Consider the following 18,685-nt stretch of genomic DNA (forward strand, 5'->3'; position numbering starts at 1 on the left):
CCGTCTCTACTAAAAACACAAAATTAGCTGGGTATAGTGGTGCACGCCTGAAGTCCCAGCTACGCGGGAGGCTGAGGCAGGAGAATCACTTGAACCCAGAAAACAGAGGTTGCAGTGAGCTGACATCATGCCATTGCGCTCCAGCCTGGGCAACAGAGAAAGACTCCAAAAAAAAAAAAAAATCTCAAAAACAAAACACCTGATTCAATATTTTAGAACAGTGGTTTCCAAATTTTTAAGTTTCACTATCCATCAGTAATTTTTTCTAACACACATACTCATTATATATACCCTCACTTATTTATAACATACATATGTGTGACTGCCCTAATATATTGTGTATGTTATAAAATAAACATATAAAAATATTTTTAAAGACTAAGATAAAATATTTTCCTCCAGCAAGTGTTGTCTTGCAGCTCCCCTCTGGTCCATGGAGTGCATAATTAGTACAAGGCTTAAAATTTCATGTGCGTTAAGTTTTTTTAAGAAGAAAGTTTAAACCTAAAACAAAACAAAAACCACAAGTGTAATTACTGCTATGCAGCAAATGTTTTTTTCTATCTACCCTGAAGTTTCTTTCATGTGCTAATGGTTTCTTTTAAAAAACTCCCTCTAGTTTAACTTAGATCTTTAAGGACCTCACACATCTAAAGATTCTTTACATTCACCAGAAACTTCCAGAGTGGTCTGAGGGCTGATGTGCCATATGATTAATGGACAGTATTGATTTAATTTTCTACAAGAGTTCTTCCTTCTCTAAAGAGATAGATGCTCTTTGCAATTCCCGTCAAGCATTTTACCGTGCTTACAGACTCTTAAAAATAGGAGAATGAAAAGTTTACTGAAGCTTTTTCTTCATTTGTAGAAATACCATTTGAAAGTTTGGGCCTTCAAGACAATCAACAGCCTATCTATACCTAGGTGCATCTTCCTAAGACCAAGGAAACTTTTATTTGAAGTTTTATTAGCACATATAAAAAGGAAACAAAACATAAAGCAGTAAAATCAATTTAGTAGGTAAACCTCAAGATATAAATACAAAGTGCTATAAAAACACTGACATTTTAAAAGAGATACATAAAGAGTCAGTAGAAAGCTATGAAGTATTAAATAGATCTGAGTAAAGTCAAGTAATAAATTATGAAAATGTCTTCAAAGGTCTCAATTTGATGTCCCATTTGGAGCAGAGTTAAACCAATTTTTCTGGAGACAATGGGGAACTAATTTTGCTCTCATGTGTTTTTTATGTTTTAAATCTGAAGAAAAACTTAATGTCTTAACACATAAAGTGATAGGGATTCCACTCTCCCCCATCTGTTGATCACGCCCATTTCTTAAAAACAAACAAAAAAAAGTTTTCATTGTCTTGCTTTCCCCAAAAACAAACAAACAAACAACTATCCAGATATTTCAAATGAGAATTTAATTTGAGGGAGAAAGCAGGAGGGGATATTCCCTGGGTGCAAGAGATACAGAGAAGGACACCACGCCCAGGGTATCCTTGACTCCAACTCTTCCAATATCAGAGCACAAACTTAACTGACATCAGACCCCCTAAACTGGAAATGCATCCCAACTGGTATTTCACCTTATAAACTGATTAAAACAACAGCGGCAGCAACACAGCCACATGAAATAATGGAACTTCCTCATATCCTGCTTATTTTCTCCATCTCCACAGGGGCCTTACTTTATTTAGGGTTCTTTTCAGTCAGGCATGTGGAGTGAGGCTCCACAAGTACTGTAAATCTTTACCCAGTGCCAAAGGTCAAAGGGTTATCTGTGCTATGCAGTTTCAGGGTAGACGATTTTCTTTACTCTTTCTTTCTTTTCTTTTTTAAGCAAGAAGACAAAATGCATGCATATGAATCACAGCAAGCTAATTTAGGTTCTAAAAAAAAGTTACTCTTCTCTACATGAATTGCTTTCTCAAGAAAACCACTAAATATCAACTTTTCAGTCATTCTACAAAGAGAAACCAGATGCAACTAAGCCCCCTTCCTACCACCACTGTCTGCTAGAAAACTTGCCACACAGCTGCTAAAGCAGTAAAACAACTTCAAACCTACAAAAGTGATGACCATTTAGGCAAATGCATCAGTTTTATTCTTGGAAGAAAAAGAAAACTTGCTTAATGCTCAAAAAAAAAAAAAAAAAAAAAGAGGAGTAGCTGTGTATCATTTTGTTCACATTTTTCACCTCAATAACAAGACAGATGTTTTTCACAGAGCTCTCCATGTTTTAGAGCATTTCAAAAGGTGATGACTATTCAAGGCTAAGGATATAAAGGTCCAGGAAAAAACATCAAAATTCTTTTCCCAATTATTTGTGTTTGAAATTTTTTGGAAAGTTGAACTTTCTTAAAGATGGTGAAAAAAAATGTTTAAGTATAGGCATACATTGCTGTCTTTCTTCTTTCTCCAAAATGACTTAAGTATGAACTAAAATGATCTATAACATCTCATAGGGTGGCATTAATACAACTCTCATACAATGCTATATACAGCATGCAAGTAAAAGGTATTTCTTCTCTCCAGCAGCACTGTTGTTTTAATACTGTTTGCAATCCTCCGAATTTAAGAGGCAGAAATGCAAATTATGATAGTTTGAGCTACTGCATTCAACTGGGTTACAAAAAGAAGTTTAGAAAGGTTTTCAAATATTGAAGAAAGCAAAATATCTTCCGTAACTTGCTAGGAGATTCCATTTGGAATGTCATCTATATTTCTCCCATAATATGGCAGCCTGACCGCCTTTGCTTCTTTCTTATTAAAAATTCCTCCATCTTTTGTGGCACGTAAGAGAGACTGATAGATGTTTGGAATTGCACCAAACTAAGAACAAATAGAAGTATGACCTCATCTACACTGAAAAATTTCAGTTTCTGAAAGTCTTTGAAGATTTTTTTTTTTAAAGGGACTCCACTGAAAGATGTATCTCAGAAAATTCAGAAAGTTTGAAGTTTCACATAGTAAGAGAAATTTCAGTGAGATTTGCTGCATGTGCCTCTGTTTCCTAAAAGCGACCTAACTTCCTTTGTTTTACAATTATGCTGACTAGTTTCTTCTGCTGAAGTCTGATAATTTCTTTCAAAGTAGCTAAGCCAGAGAGATGCTGGTCCTTTAGGGCAGAGTACACAGCCTTAACTTCCAACTGCACAACACTAATTCGCCATCTCAGTTCTTCTGAAATCTAAACTCATATATTAAGCTGCTATAGACATCTCCACTGGGACACCAACCTTTCCAACCCAATATGATAAAAAGTGAACTCAGTATCTCCTACTTCCCCAATCCTGGTCTTACTTCTAAAAGCCCTACTCCAGAGTAAAAGTACCATCCCTCAGAACACTTGAGCATCATTCTAATTTCTTCCTCTCCTTAATCATATTTAGATAACAGTTATCAAGCACTTAACTATGTATCAACCCGCTGTCCTGTGGGTTCCACATTCAACAATCCTGAGCAATCTAAATGTCGAGGGGAAACTGAGGTTTATGGAGGTGAAGTGACTTGACCAAGATCACACTTTCAGTGAGTTAGAGAGCTGGGATCAAACCCTGGTCATCTGATCTCAAAACCCTCAGTCTTCTAATTTAAAAATTAACATATACTGAAATTTATTTTTTGTTGTATGGTCCTATTTAACACATGTATAGATTTGTGCAACCACCACTACAACCAGAAAAAGAACAATTTCATCACATCCAGGAGCTCCCAATGCTGCCTTCGTGTAGTCAAGTCTTGCCCCCATCTCTAATCATGGCAATCACTGATCTGTTTTCCATCCATATAGTTTTCACTTTTCTTTTCTTTTTTCTTTTTTTGGTTTGGGGACAAAGTTTCACTCTCGTTGCCCAGGCTGGAGTACAGTGGCGCAGTCTCAGCTCACTGCAACCTCTGCCTCCCGGGTTCAGGTGATTCTCCTATCTCAACCTCCCAAGCAGCTGGGATTACAGGTGCCAGCCACTATGTCCGGCTAATTCTTGTATTTTTATTAGAGACAGCGTTTCACCATGTTGGTAAGACTGGTCTCGAACTCCTGACCTCAGGTGATCCACCCGCCTCAGCCTCCCAAAGTGCTGGGATTACAGGTGTGAGCCACGATGCCTGGCCCCAGTTTTCACTTTTCAAGAGTGTCATACCAATGAAGTCATAAAGAATGTAACCTTTTAAGACTGGCCTCTTTCACTCAGCACAATGACATTGATATTCATCAATGAACTGTTACAAGCAGCAATATAGTTCGCTGCTTTTTACTGCTGAGGAGTATTCCAACTGTACGGATGTACTGCAGTTTATCTGCTCACCTGCTGAAGGACATTTAGGTTGTTTTCAGGTTTTGGCAACTGTGAATAAAGCTAAACATTTGTGTAGAGTTTTTTTTTTTGTTGTTTGTTTGGCTTTTTTTTTTGGTGGGGGTGAGAAGTGTTTTTGTTTTTTGAGACGGAGTTCTGCTCTTGTTGCCCAGGCTGGAGTGCAATGGCGCGATCTCAGCTCACTGCAACCTCCACTTCCCGGGTTCAAGTGATTCTCCTGCCCTAGCCTTCCAGACAGCTGGGATTACAGGCATCTGCCACAATGCCCAGCTAATTTTTGTTATTTTTTAGTAGAGACGGGGTTTCACCATGTTAGCCAGGCTGGTCTTGAACTCCTGACCTCAGGTGATCCACCCACCTCGACCTCCCAAAGTGCTGGGATTACAGGCGTGAGCCACTGCACCTGGCCAAGATGAATAAACTGTAATACAAAAATTTATAAAACAAGATATGGTAATTAAATTGGTACAGATAACCTTATGTTTTTAAACTAAGCAGCTTTATATATTTATATATACACATGTAAAGTTCTAAACTAAATTTAGAAATAATGTTTTGGTTTTTTTTTTGACACAGGGTCTCACAGGCCCTACCTCACCTTGGCTGGAGTGCAGTGGTGCAAACCGCTCACTGCTACCTCAACCTCCTGGACTCAAGTGATTCTCCCATCTCAGCCTCCTGTAGCTGGGTTCATAAGCATGTACCACCATGTCCAGCTAACTTTTTGATATTTTGAGCTAACTTTTTGATATTTTGTAGAGACAGAGTTTCACCACCTTGCCCAGGCTGGTCTCAAAATCCTTGATTCAGACAATTCTCCTACCTCAGCCTCTCAAAGTGCTGGGATTATAGGTGTGAGCCACCGCACCTGGCAGAAATTTTGCATTTCTAACTGACACTATCTCCTAGACAATGTCTTCATGAGGAGTTAGCTGGAATATCACAGAAGTTAAAACTGCATGTTGGGAGGATGCTTTCAATTTTGCAATTAATTTAGTGGTAACTGAAGCTTGTTATCAGAAATTTCTAAATTTAGTTCATCCTCTGATTGTCAAGAGCAAGGAGCTACTATGTCACAACCCGCCTAGCAAGAGAACCACTAAGAAAACATACGAGCTTCTTCATCTCAGACCTACTAGGTTCCATAAAACACTGTACTTACACTGCTATGGAGGGCTTTGAAAACAGTACAGTAGTGTTAAAAGTACATTGAGGCCAGGTGCGGTGACTCACACCCATAATCCTAGCACTTTGGGAGGCTGAGGTGCGCAGATTGCCTGAGCTCAGGAGTTCAAGACCAGCCTGGGCAACATGGTGAAACTCTGTCTCTACCAAAAATACAAAAAAATTAACCGGGTGTGGTGGCAGGTGCTTATAATCCCAGCTATTTGGGAGGCTGAGGAACAAGAATCATTTGAACCCCGTGAGACGGAGGTTGCACCCCCTGAGGCAGAAGAGATGGTGCCACTGAACTCCAGCCTGCACGACCGAGCAAGACTCTGCCTGCCAAGAAAACAACAAAAAAGCACACATTGAAAAGCTCAATGACGGTAGCTGAATGGGTTAGAAAATATTCTCTTCTTGAATTACTACTAAACACTCCTGGCTTTACCCTGTGGATTCAAATAACAGTTTATGTCATGGATTTATGGACTCCATGGCTATATTTATTTTCTTGTTCATCTAAAACCACAAAACCTAATTAATTTAGCAGAATCACAGTTGCCTAAAATGAGATGCACCAAATCAAGAATAATTAGGTTTTTTTCTGGGAAGAGAACATGTTGTTAGATTTGTGACTGGATGCCGCCTGAGAGCTAACTCACATAAAAGGACGGAGAAATTAAAACACTTAAACACAGTTTCAGAACTGGCTTAACAAGAAAGGCATAAACCTAATGTCGAAATTCCTTACCCTTATGTGTTAAAACAATAGGTAGAGGGGAGGCCTGAAATTCAGCATTTCAATAAACTCCCAGATTATGCTGCTGGTCCTGGGACTGCACTTTGAGAAGCAAGAACTACACACAGTCTAAATCTAGAACTTCCAAATTCTAGTAATGTGGCCTGGTGCCCTTGATATACTGGTCAGCTAAAAAGGTTTTGCTTTGTTTTGTTTAATTTTTCAGTGGTCAAAAAAATTTTTTTCTATTATTATTATTATTATTATTATTTGAGGCAAAGTCTTGCTCTGTCACCCAGGCTGGAGTGCAGTGGCGGAATCTTGGTTCACTGCAACCTCTGGCTTCCAGGTTGAAGTGATTCTCCTGCTTCAGTCTCCTGAGTAGCTGGGATTATAGGCATGCACCACCACCCCCGGCTAATTTTTGTATTTTTAGTAAAGACAGGGTTATGCCATGTTGGCTAGGCTGATCTTGAACTCCTGACTTCAAGTGATCCACCCACATCGGCCTCCTAGAGTGCTGGGATTATAGACATGAGATTGTATTTCACTGTACCCAGCCTGAACAAAATTGTTTAAAGAATACTACTTTGTGACAAGTCAAAATTATATGAAATTCATACTTCGGTGTCCACAAATGAAGTTTTATTGGAGCATAACCACACACATGCATTTATGTATTTTTCAAGGCTGCTTCTGTGCTGCAGCAGCAGAGTTGAATACTTGTGAAAGAGACTATATGGTCCACTGTATCAGTCTTGCTCAGGCTGTCATAATAAAATGCACAGACCGAGTGGTTTAAACAACTGAAATTTGTTTTCTCTCAGTTTTAGAGGCTGGGAAGTCCAAAATCACACTCTGGCAGGATTCAGTTTCTGGTGAGGGCTTTCTTCCTGGCCCGCAGGTGATTGGGCTTTTGATACATCCTCACATGGTAGAGAGCATGCTCTGGCATCTCTTCTTCTTTTTATAAGGGCATCAACCTTACTGGATTAGAACCTCACTCTTACGACCTCATTTAACCTTCATCATCTATCTTTTCACAGACTCTATATTCAACCAGAGTCACATTTAGGGTAAAGGCTTTAACATATACATTTTGGGAAGACATAAACATTGGGTCCATAACACCCATAAAGCCTAAAACATTTACAGTCTGTCCCATTACAGAAAAAGTTTGCTTACTCCTGGTCTAGATCTTTACTTCTCAAAGTGGGCAGAAATGCAAGAATTTCAGGCCGCACCCAAACCTACTGAATATTAGAATCTGTGTTTTAACAAGATCTGTGGGTAATCCATACACATTTTAAAGCTCAAGATGCATTAGCTTTCAAATCTAGTGATCATGGTAAATTACTTCAAAAAATATTTTTAAAACATACAGACACAATTTTTTTTTTTTTTTTTTTTTTTTTTGAGATGGAGTTTCGCTCTGTCGCCCAGGCTGGAGTGCAGTGGCTGGATCTCAGCTCACTGCAAGCTCCGCCTCCCGGGTTTACGCCATTCTCCTGCCTCAGCCTTCCAAGTAGCTGGGACTACAGGTGCCCGCCACCTCGCCCGGATAGTTTTTTGTATTTTTTAGTAGAGACGGGGTTTCACCGTGTTAGCCAGGATGGTCTCGATCTCCTGACCTCGTGATCCGTCCGTCTCGGCCTCCCAAAGTGCTGGGATTACAGGCTTGAGCCACCACGCCCGGCCTACAGACACAATTTTTAAAATACAGGCTCAATTTTTAAATACATTGCTCTCCTGGGAGGATAATAATTTTAACAACAAAAACAACTAACATGTGTTGAGAACTTATAATGCAATTTTCCCAGGCACTATGCTAACTTTTATATGCATTATTTCATTTAATCTCCCTAACATTCTAAAATCAATACCATTATCCCTACCTAAAAGATTAGGTGAACAGCTAGGATTTAATTTGTTAATAAGCTGTGAAATTTGAAGTCAAATCCAAGCAACAGACAAGAAACTTATTTGATGTTTTTCTTTTACTGTCATTGTCATGTGATTTCTATAATAGGACATTGTAAATGATGTACTACGGGAATGACTGACACCATTTAGAGTCACAAGAGGTTTTCCAGAAGATTTGAGACTTAAAATCTGGGCAATACTTTCCAAATGTAAGGAGGAGATATACCTCTAATTCATCCAGAGAACATAAAGTATTTTACAATGGCAGGTGACCTTTCATTTAAGACAAATAATTTAGGAACAAAAATAACCAGATAATGTACTGTAATTCTTATATAGCTCTTACAGTTTCATCAATCTGTAAACACTTTATTTTTAATTAGAGGCCGCTGCAAACTGGCAAATGAAAAATCTTTTCTTTTTTACTATCTTAATATAATAGTATTTTTAGTAGGGTTTTTTTAGAAGCAAATACTTCATTTCTTTTGAAGTACTGGTTTCTAAATTTTTCAAATATTAAGTTCTAAAATTTGAGTTGAGTATCAATCATATTTGATACTTTAAGATACTGCAGAAAATGAAATATTCAAAAATTTCTGCTCTATTGGCAAATTAAGAAAAAAGTCTATGTTGAAGTTTCAACATATTTTGGCATAGTAATAAACACAACAAAAGAAAGAGTAACTTAAAAATATTTCACAGCGAAGAAAGTGAAATACAATAGTTTTTAAGTGTTCTCTTTTGTTATAATTTGTACTACACTTTTGTCAAGTTAGTTTTCTAGTCTACAAGGCAGGTAGTTTCCAAAAGTATTCCTTTAAAGAAGTTTACTGAGTTCAGTTAAATAAATTTATTTTGTGACTGTTTGACAGAATGAGTAAGGCTGGGCGTGGTAGCTCACGCCTACAATCCCGGCACTTTGGGAGGCTGAGGTAGGTGGATGGCTTGAGCCCAGGAGTTCAAGACCAGCCTGGGCAACAGAATGAAACCCCGCCTCTACCAAAAGTATGGCACCACTGCACTTCAGGCTGACTGACAAGCGAGACTACATCTCAAATAAATAAATAAAATGCTGTAGTGTATCGTTTACTATTTTAATTATTCATTTATAATTGGTGTGAAATCTCATGCTCACACTAATCATGCTTACTGTAAAATTAAATAAAATAATGAACAAGCTCAAGTTATTTGGCAAAATAAAAGCTAAAGATGATCTAACATCAGTGTCCTAAATGTTAATCTAACAACAGTACTACCGAAAAATCTGCCCCCTTTCATTCTTTCATATAAAGACTTAATAATTCAGAACAGTTGACAGCTTGTGAAAACAGTTCCTTTGTAATTATAAGCTAACTTCAGAATTTAAAGCCAATTTCTGAAATAAACAGATGAAAAAAGAGGAACAAATTATTTAAACCAATTAACAGGGAACACAAGTATGTACTAATTTTGCTTCAGTTTATTGTGTGATGAATATAACAAGTATTTAAAAATCCTACTTACAAGGGGAGCTAAACATTGAAAGTGCCTAGGGGAAAATAAATCTAAGTGAAATTAATCACCACAAAGATACAAAGTCTCAAACCACCACTTAGAACAAATCACACAAATGTATTAAATCACAAGTCTAATGCTTTTTTCCAATCCCACCCTAAAGTAAACCAGTTCTAATCAAAATCAAACCACATTTTAAGTCATCAAAATCAAACAAGCTAACATCGAAATATTTCCATCACTCTGCCAATATTTATATTATACTATGAAAGACACAATAATCTTTTTAGCTACTTAAAAAAAACTCTACATCTAGGGAACTGAGCTTTGAGGTTTTAGAGTAAAAAGTTCTAAAATAACTTTCATTGCTAAGTATAATTAAATTTAGTTCACTAGAAATTTGTGCCGATATTGGAAAAATCAGTCAATTAAATGTCTTTTGTTTAATATTTCTTGTTTTAAGCAGAGATTACATCTGTTACACCTTTTTACGTAGTACTACAATGTCTCAGAAAAATATTTGAAAATGCTTGTTAAATGAATTGAAATATGTAAGTTCATTCATCTTTTTCTTTCTTCCAGAAACAAAGAACTGTGTGTATTACCAAGGAGAGTATGTCCCAATAATATACTTTTTAAATTGAAAACTTAATTATCACAAGTAAAAATAAAAAGATGTGTATAAAGGCATCAGAAAGGGGATTAGTATGAAAATGAAATTTTGAGACACTAGTTTGTTACTCAAATTGACACTGAATCAGCAAAAAGAAGCATTTAAATTTCATTTCCAGGCCTACTTAGCAAATCTAGCTCCACTTAGAGTATCTTTAATGTGCAAAAGCTCAGTGAAAGCAAGTCTTCACCATGCAAGACACAGATAGGATTCCCTTAACCTCATGCCCCCCAGACACATCACTCTCTGTTAAACAGGCAGCTACCGCCAGATGCTCTCACTAAAAATGGTCACAGATGGTCAGTTGTCCAGTTAACAGAACATACTCCCCTCCCAATATTCAAAAGTAAGAAGGAAAGGATAGCTGCTAACACTTGCCTGCTTAGTGAGTTAAACGTATTTGACTGCTCTAAGTTTGGCAAGGCCCCAACACTGACTTTCTAGGAAAGTAAGACTAGACCATAGAGGTCTCAAGATTAAAAGGCACCTTAAAGGTGATGCAGTCAACAGCTGCACAATGCTTGAATACACAACTGCATCTCTGCTAGTCAGCCATTCCAGCCTTGACTTGGTAGCTCCAGGGGTGCGGAACCTGCTGTCTAACAAGAAAGTCTCTACAGCTGCGAGAGGTCTCTGTTATCCTGAACTGCAATCAGTCCAACCACTCAATCTAATTCCACAGTCAGGAAACATGCAGCTATTTTAATAGACATAGTATACTGACAAAATAATTTCCCAGTTGATGCATTAGAAGTGATTTTAAATGGATTCACCTCAAATAGCATACACAGTGGATTTCACAACATAAAAACAAGGGCAGTAATATATGATTTAATTTTAAAACAGAAAATAAAAGTTTTGAAAGTTGACTATAGTTCAGAGATGATTTAAAAAGTTTAACAAAGATCAATGGGTCTTCCTCATTATAAATAAAAACACACATGCGTTGTATGTATATATATGTATGTATGTATCTGTAGAAAATTTTGAAGAATTAATGGCCAAAGTTTTAATAAAATGTCTCTCTAAACTTTTCACAACCCAATTTTTTTCTAATAAATTAGTCACCTATTGAGAATAAGCTCCCTGTGATGTATAAGAGCATGCTAAGAATGTATTTTTTTGTATCTTCTATATATTCATATTTTCTTTAACAGAAAATGAGAAGTAGTAAGCTTGATCTATGATTCTTCATCAACAATTGTCCCAAATCATGTTTCTTATATAATAACTAAGCAAAATTTTCTTGTATCAATAATACGCAGGGAAAGGGACAGAGAAGCCGTAACTAGGAATAAATGTTGCTGGCTTCAGTGGCAGTAGGTTGGGCTAATGTCATCTCAGTATCAATGGCTTAAGGAAGGTGGAACATAAGTAATTTCTCCTCATCATTTATAAAAATGTGTCAGGCTGGACATGGTGGCTCACGCCTGTAATCCCAACACTTTGGGAGGCTGAGGTGGGTGGATCACCTGAGGTTGGGAGTTCAAGACCAGCCTGACCAACATGGAGAAATCCCGTCTCTACTAAAAATACAAAATTCGCTGGGTGTGGTGGAACATGCCTGTGATCCCAGCTACTTGGGAGGCTGAGGCAGGAGAATCGCTTGAACCTGGAAGCAGAGGTTGTGGTGAGCTGATATCGTGCCATTGCACTTCAGCCTGGGCAACAAGAGTGAAACTCCGTCACACACACACACACACACACACACACACACATACACACACACACACAAAAGAAAGAAAAAAAAGAAAAGAAAAAACTGTGTGACAGAGATCAATAGTGAAACTTATTTAACCGAATGCAGATTAAATTAAAAACCAACATAATGAGATTATAAGCAAAATACCATCTGGAAAACTGCATAGAACCACAGAATGAAGTTCTGTGTCCCTGCATCTGAAAACAGTCTCCCACCACTGCTTCTTACTGTGCAGACTCAAATCCAATGCTGCTTTCACAGCCTGTGCTACCGTGAGGCCAGGGAAGGACACGGAGAAGCCCACGGTTGGACTGCTGAGCCTACCTCCCCTCACCTTCACAGGGCAGTCTGTGAAAGGAAAAGCCAGAGTGCTTTGTAAAATCCTAATATGTCCAGAAGGTGTAACAATTCAGTAGGTATTTAGCAGATTGGTCATCATAATTAAAGGGACTGCTTTGTACTTAAGGGTAAAAATCTACTTATGAGCAACAAATAGCTAAGTGTACACTTTATATCTTGATGAGTTTATATCAGTTTATATCTACTTTTTTTTTTTTTTTTTTTTTTTTTTTTTTTGAGACAGAGTCTTGCACTGTCGCCCAGGCTGGAGTGTAGTGGCGTGATCTTGGCTCATTTCAAGCTCTGCCCAGGTTCAAGCTATTCTGCCCCAGCCTCCCAAGTAGCTGGAATTACAGGCGCATGCCACCATGCTCAGTTAATTCTTGTATTTTTTTAGTAGAGATGGGGTTTCACCATGTTGGCCAGGCTTGTCTTGAACTCCCGACCTCAAGAGATCCACCCGTACTGGCCTCCCAGAGTGCTGGGATTACAGGCATCAGCCACCATATCCGGCCCACGTATTCATTTTAGATACACATTACTTTCTACTAAACATGCTTACATCATGAAATTCCTTTCACTCTACAAAGATAGGAAGACTAGGGAATAAAACTGTGTCTTTCAGAACACTGATGAACTCAATCACAAAGTTAAGTGCTTTTTCCCAGTGTTCCTGGGTTACAGCTATATAAATATTCAGTTATTTTATACCTAATTCATAATTATATAGCAATTATATAGCACTCTCAGGCACATTTTAATTGAAACTTAACCACTGAATATTATTTGGTGATATCCCTGTTCTTTTTTTTTTTTTTTTTGAGACAGAGTCTTGCTCTGTCGCCCAGGCTGGAGTGCAGTGGCCGGATCTCAGCTCACTGCAAGCTCCGCCTCCCGCGTTTATGCCATTCTCCTGCCTCAGCCTCCCGAGTAGCTGGGACTACAGGCGCCCGCCACCTCGCCCGGCTAGTTTCTTGTATTTTTTAGTAGAGACAGGGTTTCACCATGTTAGCCAGGATGGTCTCGATCTCCTGACCTCGTGATCCGCCCGTCTAGGCCTCCCAAAGTGCTGGGATTACAGGCTTGAGCCACCGCGCCCGGCCGATATCCCTGTTCTAATTCCTATTTTACATCCGCCATACACTCACAATAATTGATCAGGAACTCAATCTATCAGAAGTGAACTCCACAAAGGAAAGCAGATTTGCAGAGCTGGACAAAGATAGAAAGATACAATGGCTGCCTGATATTTTGCCACTGGACTCACAATGGTAAGTCAAAGACCAATCACTGGCTTCGGCAGTAGCATATACACACTGACACAGTAAAATCAATTCTTTTCTTTGTACCATTAAGTCAGTTCTGCTTTCTATTCAATAATTTTTTTCCCAGTTGGTCAGAGAGGAAGGAAAAAGGGAAAAGCACAGTACAAACTCACTCACCTAAGCCACTGAGAGTATAGAGTAGGTCCTTGGTATCCAAGAAAATGGGCCCATTCTCCTGCTGCCCTTCTTCCTTGTAGTACAGCTTGTAGCCCTGAATAGCAGCCGTGTCCTCTACATCTTGCTGCCACCTCACAGAAATGGTGGTACAGTTCAGAGGCTCCAAATGCAACTCTGGAGACTTAGGGGCTAGTAAAATTCATCAGAAAATGTATGTATAAACAACCCAACATCCACATAAAGACACAGAATAGGGTAGTTCTCTCAGTTTTAAACAAACAATTACCAAAAGTTTCAATCCAATCATTATACCATAACCTAACTTTCCAAATTTCACAATATTAAACTTCGAGATCAAAATTTAAAATATGTAAAATACTATCTTAAAAAGACCAAGATATCTAAATAATAATGATATCTAGATATTTAATTTTTTTTTCAAAGGGGCAATAAATATTTTCTAATTTTGGCCATCCATTACTCCTCTGTGATATAGAGAACAGGCACTCTTGTCAGTCAATTAACAAGAAAACCAGTCATGTTACATTCCACATTAGTAAAACAGAAGAGTCTAGAATTTTGCAGTCCTACAGTCTTTCTACTGAACTAAGGATTTTAAAAATATATGGCAATAATATTAATTAGGCTTCTATGAATATCTTACTTTGGAGACTCAGTTTGATTTGTACTGATCTGTCCACGAGAGATTTGCTAAGCAAACTAACAGCGCAACCAAAAAGTTTACACACAAATAAACTCTATGCAAAAGCAACCACTTAATAAAAAGTTTAATTTTGTTCCATTAAGTCCATCACCTACAGAATATTTTTATTTATAAAACAAAATTTAAAAAATATAAACATAATTTCGAAAAGAAAAACTTGATTCAAAAGTAAAAATACTGTATTATCTTTTCTCAACGGTCTTCAGAAATTCACCTTTCATGCTTGTAGCTTTGGGCGTCCTATGTGACGTCCATACTGATGACTCTCCCAGCCCCACTCTGGTGGCAGCAGTAATCCGAACCAGGTAGACACTGTCAGGTTTCAGGCCTTCCAAAAGGTACTCATGAGTGGTCCCCGGGAGCTCCAGAACTTGGATGGAATTCTCAGTACTTAGGCGGAAAGACAAGCGATACAGCACCACTTGGCCCCGCCGATATTTGGCAGGGATTGGCAGCCAGGAGATGAGAATATCAGTGGGACTTCGACTTGTCAAACTAATTTCAGGAGGTCTCAGGGGAACTAGTCATAGAAGAAAACAGGTTGTTTATGAATATTTAGAATTGAATTGCCACTTAGCACACCAGTAACTGCATTCTGTTAATTAGCGACATATAATAAAGAAGAGACACTTACGGCCCTAGCAGAGGTTTTCAGTGAAACAGAGAATAAACCAGAAAACAGAAGAAAAAATAACGAGGGAGGGTTAAGTGTGTGGAACAAAGAATATAAGATATTCTTCACTGTGGTTGTGACTGTTTTGTTGCTGTTTGGAATGAATATGAGAATGTTTGATATTCATACAAAATATGAGAATACTTCTCAAATAATCCCACCAAAGGGGCTTTGAAACAAGGGAGAGTCAATTATACAAGGGTGGGGAAGCCTAGGATTCTACAGTTATAACCGAGCAAATCATATTTTGAAGTGTAAGAGTTGCATCTTAAAAATTAATGTGAATTTTGTATTCCTAATTACAACATATGTTGTTTAATATAAAAAGTTTTTCCTCCAAACATTTTAATAACACTGGCATTTCAGGAAAATGAGTCAAATACAGTGACAGGTGGTCTAATACTAAGAGTTCAGATGGGTTCTAGAGTTAGCTTCTCTGTGTCTGAATCCTTGTTCTACCATGTATGACTCTGTGATCTTGGTCAAATTAACTTCTCTGTATCCGGGTTTCTTCAGACACAAAAAGAAGAAAATAATAATAGCTCCTTTTACAGTGTTTCCCTGCTATATACTAAGACTCACTTTCTTCAAGGATATAGAGGGAGAACAGACCTCACAAACCAAAAAAAAAAAAAAAGTCTATCTTTATTAGCCTGCTTTTCACCTTAGACATGCATAACAGAGGTTAATAGTAACCAGGTAACTAAAGATGTCATATATACTGCAGCTCACTCTGAAGTGGAATAGGCTCTTAAATGAAAACTAAAATTTGGATTCAGTATCCACACAAGTGAACCTTTTTTCACTTAGTCTAAGTCTGATTTTATAAACACCCAAATAAGTGACATTATAAAGATATAATAAGAGATCTGGGACTAAATGAACAAAAAGGAGATTTGGGGATTATTTACACAAAAACATTTTAAAAACTAAGAGCAGATCATTACTTGAGGATAAAACATTTGCTAAGGGAGAACAGTATGATTAAGCATATATTAAATAATTCCCTTTCACATTGCAGGATCCTAAGAAAGGTCTTCTAGAGACTCTGGAAAGACAGATCCCTCCTTTTACAATATGATATAAAGACTGAGAGGAGGAGAATCAGTTCTCTAGGGCTATCTTAATGGATGAAATTTCCCACCATTATAAGAATAATATGAAGGTCTGGCGTTCCGTAAAAGAACTACAACTCAATTTTCAACCCGTGGTTAGGAAACAAGTTGAAGAAGTAACATTTTCCCCCTTAAGGAGTATAAGCATACTGTATTTAATCAACAGGTACTAAGTGCTAAGAATTTTTTGACAGGTGACAAGTTGTATAAAGTCCAAGTTTTAGAAGTCCAGTACCTTTGGCCCTCAGTCACTACACACACTCAATATGTAATGGTCATTACAGTTATTCATGCCTAGAAAAACTCACATTTTGTTCTATTCAGTACAAAAAAGTTTGCAACATATTTACAAGTTAAACTAGGAACCTCTGAAGAAATACAATGGGAATGTAAGAATTTTTTTTTTTTTTTTTTTTTTTTTTTTTTTTGAGACGGAGTCTCGCTCTGCCGCCCAGGCTGGAGTGCAGTGGCCGGATCTCAGCTCACTGCAAGCTCCGCCTCCCAGGTTCAAGCCATTCTCCTGCCTCAGCCTCCCTAGTAGCTGGGAATACAGGCGCCCGCCACCTCGCCCGGCTAATTTTTTTGTATTTTTTAGTAGAGACGGGGTTTCACCGTGTTAGCCAGGATGGTCTCGATCTCCTGACCTCGTGATCCGCCCGTCTCGGCCTCCCAAAGTGCTGGGATTACAGGCTTGAGCCACCGCGCCTGGCCGAATGTAAGAATTTTATTATTGAATTTTATATTCTGAAAGTGCTCTTTATCCTTACCATGCTATGAGATTTTGAATGGCAAATTTAACATACCTGTTTTTTAACGAAAAAGAATATATTTTCTTTAAAACACATTTCTTCACTGAAATTGACAAAAGCATACGAACATTCATAACGAAATGATCTAGAATCATGTTTTCTTACCATCCTCTAGAGTATTCTGTGTCACGTGGTCCGACATCTGGCTGGCTCCCATTGGCATATACGCTACAATGTAGAAAGTATAATTGCTGGCAGGCTCTAAGTCATCAATAATATAATGAGTTGTGTCATTTCCGATGACTACTTGATACTCTTCATTATTTAAACCTAAATTAAAGAATCCATGTTTTATTTTTTTTATTTTTTATTTTTTATTTTTATTTTTTTTTTTGAGACGGAGTCTTGCTCTCTCGCCCGGGCTGGAGTGCAGTGGCCAGATCTCAGCTCGCTGCAAGCTCCGCCTCCCGGGTTCACGCCATTCTCCTGCCTCAGCCTCCCAAGTAGCTGGGACTACAGGCGCCCGCCACCTCGCTCGGCTAGTTTTTTTTTGTATTTTTAGTAGAGACGGGGTTTCATTTTGTTGGCTAGGATGGTCTCAATCTCCTGACCTCGTGATTCGCCCGTCTCGGCCTCCCAAAGTGCTGGGATTACAGGCTTGAGCCACCGCGCCCGGCTAAACCTAAATTAAAGAATCCATGTTTTAAAATGACAGATACTCAAAATAAAATAAACAAGACCATTTTCCTGCACTGTGAAACACTGGTCCTTGGGTCTAATCTCAATCTCTTCCACACCCCTTTACAAAATGTGAACAGGAAGGTCTTTATTTTCTAAAAGTAACCATATTTTGCTACAAATTTCTAGAGGACTTTTTTTCCTGAATAAATCAAACTGAAAAGAATTCATCTTCTCCAAACTTCATTTACCATCTAGTCAAAACCCATAGCAGAGACAATGTACAGTAGCAACATAACAGAGCTTAACACAACAGAATATTGTAATCCATAACAGTGTAAACTTGACTTGCTTCAACTCATGGTGGTTTTTTGTTCTTTTTTTTCCTTTTAAACATAAATGGAGAGACAGTAGGGAATGCAAGGGCTCCACTCTTTAGAAAAACAAACCAAACCAAAAGTTGTCCTGCAAAAGAGCTCATTTTGCCCCTCGAGATTCTATTAAATTTGACTGACATAAGTTGTTCTTTTATTTATAATACTGAGGGCAAAAAACTGGGAGTCACAGAATGTGCCTCAAAATGCTTTCTCCCACAGTGAGTTGTTTTTTTTTTAAGAGAAAAAAAGTCTCAGCAACTCTTAATCAAATATGCATGGCAAGGTATAGAAGAGGATTTGTCTTTGTAGGATTTAATTCCTACAGAGCAAACCTGTAAAGTGGAACAAGAGCATTGGCAGCCACTGTGCTTTGCTAACAATTCACAGTAAACGCATGTCAACTTAATCAAATCTCTCTAAAGACGGAGTCCCTTCTCCCCACACTGGATTTACAAACAAAACAGAAGGCAAATTCCAGTATTAAGTTTTCCCACATTTCTGAATTAACTTGATAGCATTTTAATTAGACAAGATTACAGGCATTTCACAACAGACTGGCTAATGGCTTGTTA

The 18,685-nt window shown here is 38.0% G+C and overlaps 1 protein-coding gene across 1 annotated transcript in view; it reads right to left on the minus strand.

Annotated features, from left to right (window-relative positions):
• The window catches only part of PRTG (protogenin), a 129,080-nt gene that overhangs the window by 40,065 nt on the left and 70,330 nt on the right, over positions 1–18,685 (minus strand). The window contains exons 9-11 of the mRNA XM_030931785.1: positions 17,224–17,388; positions 14,736–15,041; positions 13,798–13,986 (exon numbers count right to left, since the gene is read on the minus strand). Of these exons, the coding sequence (XP_030787645.1) occupies positions 13,798–13,986; positions 14,736–15,041; positions 17,224–17,388 (660 nt within the window). The remainder of the gene's footprint in view (positions 1–13,797; positions 13,987–14,735; positions 15,042–17,223; positions 17,389–18,685) is intronic.

The sequence above is a fragment of the Rhinopithecus roxellana genome, chromosome 5, assembly GCF_007565055.1.
Source record: "Rhinopithecus roxellana isolate Shanxi Qingling chromosome 5, ASM756505v1, whole genome shotgun sequence".
Classification (NCBI taxonomy): domain Eukaryota; kingdom Metazoa; phylum Chordata; class Mammalia; order Primates; family Cercopithecidae; genus Rhinopithecus; species Rhinopithecus roxellana.